A 17,267-nucleotide genomic window follows, 5' to 3' on the forward strand; every position below is an offset into this window, starting at 1 on the left:
CTTACTCTTTCTTGTTGCATTGGCCTTATGCAAAGAAGAGCCCTTGCATTATGTCTGATGTCTTCCAGTTTCCACTTACAATTTAGTAGCTGACTCATCATTTGGAATCAGATTTCTTCAGCTGAGTACACTGTATAGAAGTGAAGGAATCTGTTACAAAGCAACTTTACTGAGTAGAAAGTGTATATATGTGCTAATACTCTATCTGTAAGTACAGTAATATTTATGTGGAGTTATAGGTATTATAAAACTGATATTATATGCTTATTACTTGGTGTGCAGGAAATAAAATTTCAGATTTGAGGGAAGTTCTGCTTTTTCTAAATGTGGGGTTTTTTTACAGTCAGAACAAAAATAATCTTTTCCCATCCATTTTAATACAGCTTTATGCTGCCTAATTTTAGATTGCTTGTTTCATTTAATGTTTTTTCCTATACTGGGTCCTGACAAAAAAAAGAATCTAAAAATCAGGAATCCCAAATCATGGCATTCTTGTATAAGAATGCTGTCCTCTTTTTTTGTCCTCCTTTTCTTTTTGCTAAATGTTTTAATAACTATTGCATTGTTTTTATTTCAATCAAATAGCTTTTTTTTTTTCCTAGTACAAAAATCTTGGTCTAGTTTCATTTTTCTTAATGACTGTAATTATAATAGCTCCATGAATCCAAATAGACTGGAGTTTTCTCCTTTTCTTCGGCAGATCCCAAAGACACAAACCATGATTTGTTGGTTTTAGTCTTTCTTATGCTTCACACCAGGTTAGTGGGACTCAGTGAGTGTCACAAGCAGACTCAGGAATACAACTGACATCTCCTAACTCTTAGCTCTACACTCATCTCACTAGACCAAGGCACCAAAATAAAAATAATCTGAACCATCTGAGTGCTGAAATGGGAAAAGCAGATGTTTAACCTGTATATGTCTGCTTTAAATCTGTATTCCACACCAACGTACTTGGCACTTGTAACAGTGCCTAAAACAGAGTAAGATGGCTACACACCCTGCACTTGCTATGGGGGAAAAGTGCCATGACATTTACTTCTCTAAATGTGTTTTTGAAGAACTAATTTCAGTGATGAGTGTGTGTGAAATGAGCTTCTGACTGAGGTATATTAGGCTGTAAAACAGTCTCGTTTACAGCTAGATCAGACAAAAACCAAGCACATTTGCCAGGCACAGTTCTGCCCTAGTAGTTGGAAATGCAAATGGATTATGAAACTCCTCTTCTAAGTGCCCCCCATGGGGTCTTTGCTTCAGATGCTTCAGTGTTTTTGCAGGAGGCCTTGCTTCTTCTCTTCCACCACTAATTTCCTTTCAAAAATGTACTCTTCCAAATAACACTTTTGGAAGTATATTTTTCCCCCTCTCAGCTTTATTTGTGAAGCAATAGCTGAAACTCAGATACTGTTTCTTTTTCCAAATATTTAAACTTACTCAACTCATAGTTCTTTGTATGAGGTTGTGTGTAAATACTTATCACACCTCAGTGACAAACAAACCACACTTTTAACCATATGCAAATGTGTATACACACAGGTTTATCCACACACAGCCTGAGCAGGTTAGTAACAGCACAGTAGTGATGTTCTCTTGCAGCACCCATACAAAAAAGTCAAGGGGTCACAAAGCCCTTTTCATTCCCTGATTAGGCTGTGTGACTGAAATGTATTTCAAGGTGAAGCTGCCAGCTTTCTGTAGGCTCTGTCCCAGACAGGTGGGCAGGGAAAGGATGGAGAAAAGGTGATAGGAAATGGACCTGACCAATTGGGTCAAGTTCAGTCTATGTCCTCCCTTCCCAACCAAATGGAGCAAAGCAATGTGATTTATACCTGGAGTATGCTATTAAAGGATGTTTTTCCTCCAAGAGAGGAATAGGTCAGAGATGGAATTGTACTCAGAGCTGCACTATCCTGTATGTGTAGCTCTTTATCAAGTCAGTCAAGCCCTAAATTAGATGGACATGCTCAGGATAAAGGGAAAACGTGAAGCAGAGCAGAGCAGAATGAAGATCAATACAGATGAGAAGAGGGCTGGAAAGAGAAATGCACAGGAGGCAAGTGGTAGGGTTTGCCAGACACAGCACATGAAGGCCTGATGCAGCTCTGTGTGTAGGATATGGCAGAGTAGTAGTGGGGAGGAAATCAAAACTGATACAAAGCCAAGGATACTATAAAGAAGATCTATTGACTCACTAATATGCTGGATGAGTTTGCAAATCAATGCTTCTCTGAAGCTTTTTAACAAACCAACTGGTCTGTAACCAGACCTACATTTTGCAGTGCTGGTGAAACCCTTCATAGAACGGTTTGGGTTGGACGGGACCTCAAAGATCATCTCGCTCCAACCCCCAAGCTGTGGGCAGGCACAATTTCCCACTACAGCAGGCTCCTCAGTGCCCCATTCAGCCTGGCCTTGAACACTTCCAAGGATGAGGAATCCACAATTTCTCTGGGTGTTCCAGTGCCTCACAACTTACAGTAAACATTTTTTTCCTGTACTTAATTTAAGTCTTCGGTCACTGAAGACAGGTTCCAATTTTATTTACTTGTTGTCTGATCTCAGTGCTGTTTTTCATGTGGATTCCAAGTGTGCAGTGTATTGCCAGGAGCTTAACTGGGTAATCAAAGTAAATTTTGGGGAAAAATCCCAAAACATAATGAAAATTATATTCCTTTGTTAATGTAGCATCATGGCAAGGAGCTGGGAAGCACTGAAATGCAGGAAATAGAGACCTGGAAATGCTCTGTTTTGTATGATACATTGCTTAGTTTATATTTTTTGTGGTCACAGATCATGGGAGAAAGTAATATTTCCTTCTCTGAAGCAGTCCACGTAACTTCACTATTATTAGCAAATATTCAAAAGTCACAAATTGTGTGCTTGTAGGTTTTTCAGACAGCTTTAAAGTAAAGCCATGAGATTTGAAAAAGGAAAATGTAAAACAATCACAGATTGTATTTATTTATTTTTCCCATGGCTTTCAGACCTTTAGACTTGTGAGTCATATCCTTTTTTCCACCCATAGTGGTGGGGAATAAAAACTTCTGTCCTTTTTTTTTTTTTTTTTTTTTTTTTTTCTTTAATCTGAGCTTTCCAAGTCATAGTAAGATTTTACACCTGAAGGTTTCTGCCATGCATTCCAAAACTGATGATAAAAATCACAAGAGTCTGTAACAGCACTTCAGAATTTGTGTTACTGAAAGTAAAGTAAGTCTGGAAAAAACCACACCAAAACATTACAGACACTGGTCATAGAAAGATCTTTGATGGAATCTTTATTTCTCCCTCCTCCTGTTGGGGAACCTGCAGAGTCAAAATTTTAAAAAATGTACCTCACAGCTCCCATTGTGACAATTCTGCTGCCTGTTCAAACAAGCTCAGCCTCCAGTGTCCACAGTGCTCACAAAAGACCAGCCATGTATTTTGCTGCCTTAATGGGAGCTGAGCTGTTTTGCAAAGCCTGTCCCATGGGATCTATCAAGCAGTGGATACTGTGGAAATGTGAGCAATAATGACAGTGTATTATGGGGTAAATTATACTGTCATATTACACTAATGCAAATTAATCTTTGTGTGTGTGGGTAAGGCAATTTACAACCATAACCTTAAATTTCTCTATCTTTGTGTATTTTGGGACCAATTCTCCTGTTCACACTCATTTCACATAACGTCATGTCATTGCCTGCAGTAGAAAGAAACATGATTCATCCTAGTGACAGCAAGAGGAAATTAGCCCTGTTAAATCTTACCCAGAAGTTGCATTAATGGTGTTTTACATAATATTTTGCATTATTCTGTCCCACTTAGCACTAGAGACATGTAAAGAACTTAAGGATATTTATAGAATGGAGTCAAGTGGCTCGCAGCCACAGCACTGGAGTTGACTTTTGTCCCTGGTGCTGGGTGCTCCTGCAATTCTGAAAGAAAAACTGGTGCTCTATGTTTTTAATGGAGTCTTCACTGAAAGTGAATGCAGTCATCACTGCAGTGATAAAACGGGGAAAAATGAGATGATTAGTGAATGAACTACTGTAGCATGTGGTAGTAGGTGTTGCTTATTAGATAGATGTTCAGTATTACAAAAAAGAACAGAATGACAGAAATCCCCCAGAGAGACACCTCTCTAAGAAATAATCTGACACCTGTCATCACGCTCCAAGACAAGGTTGCTTAACAGTCCAAAGCTTGCAGGGGATAATGGCACGACAGTGAAGAAGGATGCTACTGACTGGGACCTTTGCCTGCATCCATTTCTGCTCATGTCACAGATTATGTGGCTACCAGTCATGCTATGATGGCATATACTGAATGTTTGTGGAGGAGGAGTTTTCTGTTATTATCTGTGAACCTTAGCAGGGCTTACAGCATCTATCATGAGGTGCAGCCTGAGGCAGAGCTTGGGTGTCTCCTTCTTTTTGGATGACAGAAAAACTTGAACTGTGGCCACTCTTTTTCCAGAAATGTCAGCATTTAGGTATCAAGGTAAACACTCTGGGTTTTGCTCTCTTTCTTGAGGCCACTGCAACTGTGGGGTCAGGTCTGCAATGAGAGGATTCCCTTCTGAGCTTGCTTCTTCACATCACCTGGCAGCACCACCTGAGCCCCATTTGGCAGCCTGCTGAACACTGTGGCTCTGCAGTGCCTGTGTGTTTATTTGCTCCTCTTCCTCTTCGAGTAAAACTGCTTATCTCTGGTTTCATTTGCACTCTCTTTTTGGTGATTGTTTTAGCTGAATGTCTGTTGGGAAGTGTTTTAAGTGGCGTATTTTTCCTCCCTTCTTACTTTTCTTTTTCATACTCATGACCTGACCTGGTCCGTGTCTTGCTCTCTGACTGAAAAGAGGTGAGGTCTATGTTAGTCCCTGGATCCCAAGGGAATTGTTTATAGTCCCTTGGAGCAAGCTTAAAGAGAGTTCTTTTCTCTTATATGAGTGTAGTCTAAACCTACTCTGGAAAGCTCTGTTGTTCCAGCAGAGTGAAGCTCTGGCCAACATGTTCTTTTCTGGAGTTTTAGTCTCTCTTTTGGCTACCTCAAGCTTAAGCTGAGCAGTACCTTAAGTAAAGACTAGGGGCACTTAATGTTTAAACTTGACTATTCTAAGAGAAGTCATTGTGTGAAGATGAGGCTTGGTATGCCCATGCTACTGAGAAAACACAGCTGAACAACAGCTCTCCATACTAGCTGAAGCTTTGTAAGTGCTGGAAATGTCATGTTTTGATATCTTCTGTAGTTACACTGGGGAGTGACAAAGATAATTTGAGGTTATGTCATCAACAGACTGTGTAGGATGAGGTGTCTGAGCCAGTCAGGGTTGGTAAAAGGCTTTGCTTGTCAGTAAGGCAAGAGTGGGGATTTGGGAGGAACTGACCAGTGCTCCTGAGCTTTAGATCATGCTGACCATCTGCAAGTACTAAAACCCCAGCTCTAAATGTATCCTGAAAATGCACCCAGAATCTGACAGAGATTGATGGGAAGACTTTGCTTTTCTCTGAATGAGGCCAGTGTGTCTGGGGCAGTTTTTCCTTAGCAGCAGAACTGGCTTAAGGTCTCTCAGTATGTCATACTGTCAACTGGACCTGTATTTCCACAGAGTTAATTTAATTTGGGCCTGGCCATCCATCTGGACATGCTCTCTTTCTTGCCTTGGTACAAAACTGACTGACGGTTTGCAATGCAAGTGAGGCTGGCTTTGCAGCTTGAGGACAAAGCATCTGGAGCTGCACACTGGCTCTTCCAACTGAACTCCTTTAGCTTACTCATGTTGTTTGTAGAAGACAACTCAGTTAGGCAGAATGCATCAAAGAGAAAAGATCTGCACGGTGAGGGAAGCTGTGGGTCATAGTATCGGTCCGCCTGGCAGTGTGTCTGCTGTTGGACCCACAGCTGATTGGTATCTCTTGGCAGTAGTTTGGCCCAAGTTTGAGCTGATGTTTATGAATGCAATATGTGGAATGACAGCTAAGCCTTGGGTCAGCAGGGGATCAGTGAAGACGGCCACAAGTTGGAGCACTGGCTTGCACTTTGCATACAAACTGAGCTTATTTTAACTACAGGGGTTGGCTGCAAAATAATAATTTTTAAAAGGGTGCATGGCATGTGTACTTTCTGCACAGTCTATCTGCTGGAATGGTTCCTCAGTTCTGAAAATTTCCATAAAGGAGCATGCACAGAAAAATCCTGCCAACCACATGCTAGCTGGATGGATTGCCATGTGTCCTGGGCAGGGGAGGAAGGAAAGAAGGCATGCTTGGACAAGCAGCCTGGCTGAGGAACATAATGACACTTCATTTTCTGCATTCTGCAAAATGTCCTGCCAGCTACAGTCACAAGTGCTGATGGGAGGGAGATTTGGTTTTGTTCCAGTTAAAATGATAACTGGTAGCTTGGTCTGCGATACAGGTGAGATGGGTGCTGAGAATTATGTTCTCCCCACCTGCTTTACCCTAAGTGAGGGAATGATTGCCTCAAACTGCTATCTCCTTTTGACTTGGCATGCATTGGCTTTGTCCCTCACGCTGTAGCTGGGGCTGATTGAAAGCCTCAAGTGTGAGTGAGAGACAAGAAACCAGAAGAACAGGGCTTCCTCACCCCTCCTAAGCCTGCCCCCTGCTCGTATCACAGGGTGATTAGCACCAGGGCGTGAATCAGCTCAGCTGTCCTGGCGCTGGGGAGGAGACAGGCGGAGAGAGGGCAAAGCGACAGCGTCGCAGAGCAGGGGCGGCGGTGGCGGGCACACCTGCCCCGCACAGCGGGCTCGCCTGCCCGGGGCTCGCCTCTGCCCAGCTCGGCCCCGCCGCCGCCGCGCTCTCCCCGGGGCGGGCGCGGCAGGCGAGTCCGCTTAGCTGCGGTAGCCAGGCTAATCGGGGTTGATGGCAAGTGTCTGGAGGGAGCTAGGGTCATCGTAGTGTCTACTGAATTTGTCAGGAAGCGCCTCTGGGTGCTCTTCTGAAGCACGGAGGGAACTCAGAGACTGCTCATCCCCGTACTTCCGTCTGATGGTCACTTCCGGGCACTTGTCTCCCTTCCCCCCATTTCTCATCTCTGTGATATACTTTCCCCTCGTCTCCTTCTGTGTTTGAGTGGTGAATGCACCTGTAGCTTTGCTCCTGGGGGATATCTTATCAGAAACAGCCCGACCTTCGAGGTACCATTGAGCACCCTTCTCTACCCCTTGCTCAAGGACATAGGTGAGTAGCAGGGAACCATTATGTGAGCATTGTTTCCTTCCTTGGATGCCCACAGACAAGGCTATTTCATTTCCTCCTTTCCCGTGGTCTCCTGGTCAGAGTGAGTGGAGAAAAGACTTTTCTGAGCCCACACCTGGCACTCTTGAATATTTAATGTTTCTAGCTTTTATTTTCCTTGAAGAGCAAAATCTTTTCATATTTGATGCCCTGGAAAGCTGTTTGGTTGCTGAATGTTGTTTCATCAATGCTCTCCCTCCTTGCTTTTCCTCCAGACTGCCCAGCCTCTCTTCCTTTCTCTTCTTGAGCAGCATTTCCTTTTTTACAAAGAATGCTTCAGAAAAGGTCACTGTCCCTTTCATATCCCCTCCTTACTGTGAGCCAGCGTGGCTTCTGCTCTGCCAATGGTAAAGGACAAATGGAGATGTGGGGAAAGGCAGCAGTGGGGAGGGAGGCCAGGAAAAGTGTGCACATAAGCTGAGGAGTAGAACAGAGGCAGAGAGGAGTTGTCAGCAGAGAAAAAGTGGCTGAGCAGCAAGTGGAGTCAGAAGTGGGAAGTGGGAAGGAGGCAACAGCAGGATTTTGATGAAGAACTGGCTTTTCAGCACCTTTCAGAATTTGTCATTCAAGATGCACAGGTATTGCTGTGGGTGACAGCTTGTCCAGCAAGGGCCCTTTGGAAAAGGGACGCATCCCAGTTCCCCAAAACAGAATACTCCCAAAGCTGCACTTCCCATGTCCACTGTTGGGCAGTTGCTTTAGAGACCTCATTATTTGGGCCACCAGCCTCTGTGGAAGTCATCACCTATTGTCCTTAGGCCATTCAGCTTTTCTCCCTCTTTCTCCTCCAGTTGCAACTGATGTTTGAACATTTGGATGGGTGTAGATTCAGCATTACTGCTTTTGAAGAGCCATTCTCATATCCACTGTCAACATCAATGGGAAGAGAAAGATGAATCTGTCTAACTGTGAAATTAAAAAAAAAAAAAAAGGGTTTGATTTAGCCTTAGAACCTGTTAATGCTGAAATTCTTTGTGATGTGGAAAAGGTGCCAGGTAGTGGGGCTACCTGCCAGTTCTTAGGTCATGGCCCCATGTACCCCAAAGGGCCTAACATGAGGGCAATAGCTATGATCTTGGAGCATAATCTTGTACCATTAGTAATCCATCTGAGAGTCAGGATGGAGAATGTATGGACAGGCAGGATGTTTCCAAGAAAAAGGCAGATGAGTTTTGTGCAGTTGCTTTCTCTTTGAACACAGACAAAATCAATTTTTGCAAATTCTGACCCAACAAGCATGCTGTCTGTAAAATTCTGGTGGGAATGTCTGTTTAGTCTGTTCTGCATTTCAACATAAGGGCAGCCTTATCTCTCCCATTACCCAGCTCTGAAATGGAGCTAGCATCAGCTGATCTGAAAAACATCACTCCCTCTTGCAGCATTAGTGGCACGGCTTCCTGTGTCACTTGGCTCTCCCTAATGTGCAGGGAGAGCAGGGCAGCTTATGGGAACTACTGGGCTCGTTCTGTGACACATTACTGCTGGGAACACACAGTACTACAGTGAGGGTGCATGGTCTTGAAGACCCAGTGCTGCCCAGACTTTTTCTCCAGGGCTCAGCAGATCGTAGTAGCTGTGCTGTTGGACATGGTGTGCTGGGAGGTCAGAAAGCTGTCAGTGACTCAGGGCACGGCTACGATCCCCAGCAAGTGGCTGGAGCTGTGTCCCTGCACTGCAGAGTTCCTGATGTGCTCCTCTAGAAGCTGCCTTATGTGGTAACTGGTGACACAGCTGGACAGTCAGACAACAGGGCTTAACTACTGCTCCACAGCCTGGTCTTAGAGCTAGTGCCGTCATCCCTTATCCTTCATGATCCTATGTAGACACCAATAAGTATCTTCTCCTTCCTATACATCATGTATGTGTAAATACCACTTCTGTCTCTTCCACCCTGCAGGCACACATCTCCCTCTTCCTTCAGTGTTTGTGAATTCCATGCCTGCCTGCCCCTCCACAGATGCCACTTTCCTTCCCTCTCTGTGGGGCGAGTAGTCTGGGGAATAGACATGGAGCATAATGTAGAGTATCATGTGGTAATTACTTGGTGCTGGGTACACAGGGGGGGATTATCTTGTGCCTCAAAGGGCTGACAGAGAATCTTAATCTTATCTTCCCCTCCTCTTTCCCCTTTGACTGCCGTCTGAAGGAATGAATTGGTTATAAATACCTAATTAGCTAATTATTTGCTGCCCTACATGGAACATCTTCAGCGAAGGAACACTCTGGATTCATGGCAGGAGGGACCTCCATGGGGACAAGGAGAGACAACTTCATGAGGTGTGCACAGGCATAAAGGCAGTACTGTGATGCTCAGAAGAATTTCTAGACTTTCACCATCTCTGGAGAGCAGAGGAAAAGCCATTAGCTCCATGGAGAAACGAGACTATATTTACCCCTGCTCATGGCTGTGAACTAAAGAGCCAAGGGGAAAATAAAACCATAGGAATAATTTATTAGGTAATTAGGGAGTAAAAAAATTTTTTTTGGAAACATTTACATTGAGCAGAGATTCTGTGCTGGAAGCATTTTAGCATGTGCCTGCTACTTGTGAGCTCCAGCCCCATTGGGGCATGAAGACTAGTCAGGGGAGGAAATTGTGCTTTTCATTACTGTCTCTTGATCATACTGTCACTGAAGAAAACCCAGTTATCTATGCCAGTTTTTATGTTCTGGAAAGGTTCATCCCACTGGCAGGCTGGCCTTGCCATGCAGGTCTCACTGGCTGCAGGATGCAGTTGCTGTACTGGGATGACTTTCAGTCCAAGCCACTGGATAATGGGGCTGTGAAGCTGACATGGGCCTTTGGGACAGTTGTCATTCCATTGTCCTTCTGCAGGGAAAGGGGAGGGAGGGATGTCAGTCAGATAGCTGATGGCACTAGAAGTTTCATTCTCGTTTTTCCTCTGTTGCAGATGGAAGCCTAAGGTAAAGAGATCACAGCATCACAGCAGTTCTGCTGGCTGCCTGTCAGTAGAGGTTAGGACAAGAAAGGGCAATAACCATAAATCTAGCCTGGTTTGGACAGTAGTTAATTTCAGACACTCTGCTTTCATTTTCATGGGGCCTTTTTCTTTTTTTGTACTTATCTTGTAAACTCCTTTCCTTTCCTTCTCCTTCCCTTCCTCTCTCCCTTTCTCTGTCCCTATGTTCCACACTTGCTCCTTCTGGTTCTCCTCCTGCAGGCATGCGCATCCTTGTGAACCTGCTCCTGGACACCTTGCCCATGCTGGGGAACGTCCTTCTTCTCTGCTTCTTTGTCTTCTTCATCTTTGGCATCATTGGGGTACAGCTGTGGGCTGGGCTGCTCCGCAACCGCTGCTTCATGGAGGAGAACTTCACAGTGTGAGTGACTGGGAGTAAACATCTTCCTTTCTTCCATGGATGTTTCTCTTTTCCTCTGCCTGCTCATGTCTTCTGCCAGGCTCTCTGTGTATCCAAGCATGGGGTGATAGTGTGTGGGTGTTGGTCACATCTTGCGGTGGAAAGGGAGGCTGGTCAAAGACAGCTGTTTTTTTCTGTCTTCACAGCAGGTGTCTAGGCACATTTGGATTTGATCAAGGCACAGGTTAGCATGGCTGCCCCTCCAGCCATACCAAATACAGGATGGTGTTCCTACACCCAGAAAGAGCTGAAACTCTGAAACATGCTATTTTTCTCCTGAACTTGCTCCCTCTTCGGAAAAAAAATGCTCACTGGAGTCTTACAGAAAGCTATAGTGCTGCCTGATTCATCCAGAAATATCTTTGGCACCTCCAAAATGGAGGTGGGGTCACTGTTTCAACAGTAGTGCATTACCTTTGGAGGGACACCGAGAAATTACCAGAAAACTTCAGGAGTAGAATTGCATGTGGCCAGTGCCATGGGGAAGAGACAGAGAGCTAGTGGGAGAGTGGCCCACAGCTGGGTTAGTAGAAGTGAGAGCATCTGAAAGCAAAGAACGAATGTTTGAATGGGACAAAAAACTCGGGGGAAACATGGGAACAGTTCTGGTGGGGAGAGCCTGAAGCCACACAGGGGTCAGTTACAGGTATCTGAGATTAATTTGGGGGTTTGGGGGCAAGCACAGCTTTACTCCTTCCACAGGCAGTGAGGTGCGAAAGCTGCTGCATGCCATGAATTCTCTGATTACCCAGTTTCAGAGCACGACTCCTCCTGTTGACTTTCTGGCTTTAGTAGATCTCAGGCTTTAAAATGTTTTCTTAAAACTGTATGCTGATCCCAGACATGCTATCTGTGTAGACTGCTTAAAGAAAACCTAGAGCTGTAGATCAGTTTAAACTGATTAAACAGTTCTGAAGCTTTAGAGCATCTCAAATTGGAAAAAAAAGTGTGAAAATACAATGTGCAGAACAACAGTGGAGTTACAGAGTAGGAGCTACTTAAAGCAGGAGTTTCCTGTGTTTATTTATTCCTTGGGGGAAAACTGATGTTTAGGATGATTGTCCTTTAGGTAATTTAGGAGTAGCACTTCTTTAATGAGTGTAATTACATCCATGTGGTGTTGATGTCACTGGAAAGTGAGTTGGGGCCACAGCCCTCACAATGACAGAAAATATTTGGCTGACCATTACTGGGGAAATCAGTTCTGAAAGTGCCCATGCACCAATGATGAGGAACAACATACCTTTGTAGCTTAGTCCCGCTTAGTTAACGGAGACCGTCTTTTTCTTTTTCATCAACACCTGTCCTCTTCCAATGACACCTAGTAAAAAGGTCTGCATTTGCACAACGTGAAAGTTGTGCATTGTAGCACTGCAAGGAATACATCAGATAAAGTTTAATCCTTTTTTTTTTTTTAATCTCCATCTTTCAGTTTTCTGATATTAGCTCATCTCCAGCTAGGCAAGCACAAATGATTTTAATTATTCATGATTTAGAAGGTGCTTGCATTATTTGGAAAAAAGACATGAACTTGTCATAAAACATTGCACCCATAATGCCAGCTGTCAAGGAGGTGTCAAAGTTAAGGTTAAGTCAATTTTATCTTTCCATTTCCAAATTTTAAGGCTTATCTATGCAAAGTTAATTATGCATGCACTGGATTTTTTTTTAGAAGTACAGAAGATTCACTACCAAATGTTATAAAACATGTCCATCACCAGTTATGTATATGAACATATTACAGTAAAGCCTGGTGAACTTCCTTAATGTCATTGCATTTGATTTAGCTTTGATACTAATGGGGAGAGTGATCAGATTTTAAATCTCTGCAATCCAGCTTTTTTCATCTCCATGTAAGCAGATTGTGTAATTAGGCTTGGGGTGATCTGATGGCAGGAAAAGCTCTGAAAACTGGGGGTTCACCCTAGAAATTTGCTGGTTTTCAGGAGCCCTGTCATTCCTCCCCTTCTCCTGAGGCAACAAACCTGGAAATCCCTACCCAATGCAGGCCCTATGGGGGCTCCCAGCTCCACCAGTATCACTGATAGATAGGAAACTCTTTGTCACTGGAAATTTGACTGTGGATTCTTTTGCAGACAAGGTGACATTGTCCTGCCCCCTTATTACCAACCAGAGGAAGATGATGAGATGCCCTTTATCTGCTCACTGTCAGGAGACAATGGAATTATGGGCTGTCACGAAATACCCCCACTGAAGGAGCGAGGCCATGAGTGTTGTTTGGACAAGGATGATTATTATTATTACAATTCAGTCCGGCAAGAGTTCAATATCAGTGGCATGTGTGTGAACTGGAACCAGTACTACAATGTGTGCCGCACTGGCAATGCCAACCCTCACAAGGGTGCCATCAACTTTGACAACATCGGGTACGCCTGGATTGTGATATTTCAGGTAAGTCTGAGTTAGCCTCCTTACAAGTCTCAAGCTTATTTTTCTGTTTTTCAAACTCAGTCCTTCTGGGCTCCAGTGGTAGTTTCTGCAGGATGTGACAGAGATGCAAAATAAAGAACCTGGTAATTCCCCTAGTAAGGGAGACAGCATACACATGAATGCACTTGCTGAAATAAGCTCCGCTATTCAGGCTGACTTGTATCAGTTTCCCCTCCAGTCTAGACAACTACAGTAAAGGAATCAATTTTACTTTTTTAAATTCCCAACACACATTGCAGATTGGAGCTGAAATCCACGCCTTTTTTTTTTCCTCCGGCTGTACGTGGTGTCCAGTCCAAGGGGCACAGCAATGTGCTGTGGGTTTTCCCCCGCTGTGATCCAGGAAAATGAACTATTTTAATGAAATATTCCTGCTGTGGACTAGAATGATCTCACAGGCTTTGACAGTATGCCAGTGTCACCAAGCAATACCATGCTGATTTCCCAAGATGGAAATATGGCTGCGTTGAAATGAATTATTGTTTCTCAACTTTCTTGGGTTGCAACCATCCTGCCAGCATCTGCTTGTTAAACACTGAGGAGTGAATTCTGGAATAGCCCTCCTGTTTCTCTTGTTTGTCTTTGCAGGTGATCACACTGGAAGGGTGGGTGGAGATCATGTACTATGTTATGGATGCCCATTCCTTCTACAATTTTATCTACTTTATCTTGTTGATAATCGTAAGTATAAGGTTTGATGAATATCAGCAATGTAAACTAAGAGCCGACAAAAACCAAGTCTTTGATCAACATAGATACTGGGGAAGCAAACTTCTAGGAATCTCAGAAATCTGGCTAGTTGATTTTCACAAAGAGTCTGAGGCAGGATTACGTATATACTTGTCAGCCAAGTTATTAGCTTTCACTCAAAAATATACTTAAGATTGATTTTTAAAGTTATATGTGCCCAGTGTAGAATAATATTCTCACTGGCAGATATTCTTGTAAAGTAAATTCCCTAAACCAGCTGGCTTAAAAGCCAGTTACTTCTCTGCCCCTCTATTTGGTCACTATACATTTTAAGCTCTTGAGTAATTTTTGAGCCATGTTGAGCGAGGAGCTTTTGGCAGCACCTGGATTTATCAGGTTCAGAGTCTCAGACTCACATTTTGTTAGATTCAGGGTCTGTCACACTGAATTACTTCCTCACTGTGAATAAAAAGGAGCTAGTGCTCCAGAAGTGTCAGCAGTCCAAAATAAACTGACAGTGTGAGATCCCTTGTGGATGGTAGGATGGAAAGAGAGAAGTGTGTCAGCAATGAGATCTTAATAAGCAGTTTATAAGCCCTGTGGATTTATACAAATGAAGTTTGAAGGTTGGTTTTCTGCAAGGATATTCATTATGAGCACCTGGGATGAAAGCTGAGAAACATGGTTCCATTGCCTCCCCATTCCTCAGGCTTCCCTTGCATAAGTGCATGTTTTTGGAGGGAATATCCTGTTTCTAGGAAGGATTTTGTTTTTATGAAGGCTCTTGCACATTGCTCACCTGAGAGACCAAAGTCAAGAATGAAATAGAAAGACATAGGATGAATTGTGGGGAGTATAAAATCTGTATGTGGTAGATGCAATTTAGTTTCAGGTCACTGAGGAAGGACCTCAGTGTGTATTTCCAAGACCTACATGCATTTGGATGGGCTGAAGAATGGACGTGGCCAGGACTTTGATCTTCATCCATCACTTATCCTATGGGACTATGCCCTTCAAGAAATACGATCTCTAGAAGCAGTAACCCAGTAACACTAACAGACTGACCTAGTACAGGATCTAGTTTAAATTCATGTTGGCATGCATTTAATTTATGTTATGGATTTCAGCAACCTTCCATAACTTGAGATAAAGCAGACTTTAATCCATTTCTCTGAGAAATTCTGCTGCCTGTACATACAGAGAGTGTTCGAAAAACAACCCTCAAACCTATTGTTCCTTTCAGGTCAGACAACTTACAAAAATCTTACTATATCCTTGATTTCACCCTGCCTTATGGCCTTCTATTCCCACAAGGAAAAGACAAGGAGAGAAAAACAGAAATATGGAGTACTCCCTGTGGGCTGAAGCATGAACCTGGACAACAGAGGTGGAATATACTTTAAGGAATGTTGCTTTTACTTTGATGCTGGAGAGTCCCAAAGAGACAGTGCAGAGATGTGATTGCACAGGATGGAGTTACGGGGGCGGGTTTCCACACGCTCTGTTCTTAAGGAAAACTGAACTGCTTTTTGTGAGTTCAGAAAATAATAATTTCCCATGAATTTTGTTCACATACCCTACAATACAGTGGATATTTAGTACCCACCTGCATTTTGACTTTGAGCAGCACGGTCAGGATATCCCAATTTGTAGAATATGCAGTTAGACGTAGACTTTACTCCTCGTCCCACAGCCCCAGTCTCTCCCAGAGCCAGAAAGGACTCTACAGAGTCAGTATTTAACCACTGGGGCACACATATCCAGTCTTTTGTAGGCCAGTTCCAGAAACTGCACATCCCCCCCCCATTTCAAACTACATAAATTCTGTCAGCATATTTTTGCTCCTAAGTATCCTTCTAGTGCTGGTTCACGTCATGTGGATTCACAGTGATTCAAACTTTGTCCCTGAATTTGCAGGCACCGAAAATCCTCAATTAAACACTCCACCTGAGACGTTACTGCAGAGTGCCATTGACATTTCTAGACACTCCCTCCTCATTTGCAGAAGGCATATAGGTTTATTTCTGTCAAACACAGGAGAGTGTGAATCTCAGGTTACTTTGGGGACTGCTGAGAACAAAGGAGTTATATGCTAGGTGGAATATTTTCTTTACCTTTGGTTGATTTAGGCCAAGGAGCCTTCTTGGCATGCGATGCATCTTTTGCAGCACATAGCAATGCCACAGTGCAAACTTGCTATCATTTGGCTGCGTTTTCTGTCTGAATCTTCATATAGAAATAATGATCCCTCTTTAAGTCTCATGAAATATGGTCCTTCCAGTCTTTATCCTTCCCTCCTTCTCCATGGTTGGACAGCCTGGCTTTCTAAGCACAATTATTCTGACAGTTGTATTTTAAGCCCTGACTCTTTGCTTTTCCGCACACATTCTAGCCTTGGCTTAGACTTACTTTTCTGGGGTCGGATCTCTGCAGCTTCTTTCTAGAGCTGTGCTTTCATCTGTGACTTCTTTCCTACAATGATATCTGCAAACACCTACATAAGGGCATTATCTGCTATTGCTCATATGACAGTAAGAAGGCTACACCCCCTGGATATACTCCCAGCACAGTTAGAAATCCTGCATAGATGTGCTTCTCTGAGGGGAAGAATGCTGACTGACCATGGCACTCTGAGTGGCCTTGTAGAACAACCTGGGAAAAGTATTTTCTGTTCAGCAGATTTTAAAATGCTTCCCCCTTGACCAGAGATCACAGATGTGATATGAAGGAAGGACTGCTTCTTGTTCTTGGGTCAGTGTTTCACTTGTGTTTTCCTGCTGGAGGTCCAGCTGTCTCTTTAACACCTCTCCAGCTACTCGGCCACTGCTATGGCTACTCGACTAGAGCAAGCTCTTCAGAACTCTGAGACTGGCATCTGCATTGCAGCACTCAGAGGCTCCTTGAATCACTCTGTGCTTACACATATGGGCCTCAGAAGGCAAGCTGGATGTCCTGGCATTAGCAGTAAAAGTAATTGACAAATCAGGATCTGCAGCACTAGTCAGATTTTTTTCAATATTGCAGAGATAGGGCTTGAACCTTGGGCTGAATGAGGCCAGATCTGCTTTTTCAAAGCACAGCTCAGTCTCAGGGCTGAATGGGACCCTGTGTTGGGACTCAGAATCAAGGGTCTCCATCTGCTTTTCTCAAATGCTTTGACTCCATGTATGACACTTTCTGTCTCTCTGCTCAGCCAATTGAGATGTATCACTCAATTAAGAGCCTTCTAGGACCTTTCCTGTCCTTCTAGCTGGGAGGCAGTGCCAACTCAGCAGAGCTTGAGAGTTTATGGACTTGCCTGGGGTTTTAAGGATTAACCAAGCTAATTTGCTTTGGGTTTGATATTCCTAGCTAAAAGGATAAGGACTGGGGAGTGGTTATACAGTCCTCTCATTCCCACACATTTTGTTCATCTGGTCAGAGATGGCAGCAGATGGTGCCTGTGAGGACAAGGCTCGGTGATGTGAACCTGAACCCTGCTCCAGATTCAACCCTAGGCTG

The 17,267-nt window shown here is 43.7% G+C and overlaps 1 protein-coding gene across 9 annotated transcripts in view; it reads left to right on the plus strand.

Moving 5' to 3' along the window:
• CACNA1I (calcium voltage-gated channel subunit alpha1 I) overlaps positions 1–17,267 on the plus strand; it is a 109,456-nt gene that overhangs the window by 44,433 nt on the left and 47,756 nt on the right. For 8 of the 9 annotated variants that reach the window (XR_010080200.1, XR_010080201.1, XM_063395951.1 and 5 more), the window contains exons 3-4: positions 12,722–13,037; positions 13,665–13,757. Coding sequence is in view for 7 of the 9 variants with exons in the window: in XM_063395951.1 (XP_063252021.1) it covers positions 12,722–13,037; positions 13,665–13,757 (409 nt within the window). In the remaining 2 variants the exon portion in view is untranslated. Of the gene's footprint in view, positions 1–6,741; positions 7,188–12,721; positions 13,038–13,664; positions 13,758–17,267 lie in introns of those variants that run through there. The other variant, XM_063395955.1, reaches the window with a different exon arrangement.

This window comes from Prinia subflava, chromosome 4 (genome assembly GCF_021018805.1).
Source record: "Prinia subflava isolate CZ2003 ecotype Zambia chromosome 4, Cam_Psub_1.2, whole genome shotgun sequence".
NCBI lineage: Eukaryota > Metazoa > Chordata > Aves > Passeriformes > Cisticolidae > Prinia > Prinia subflava.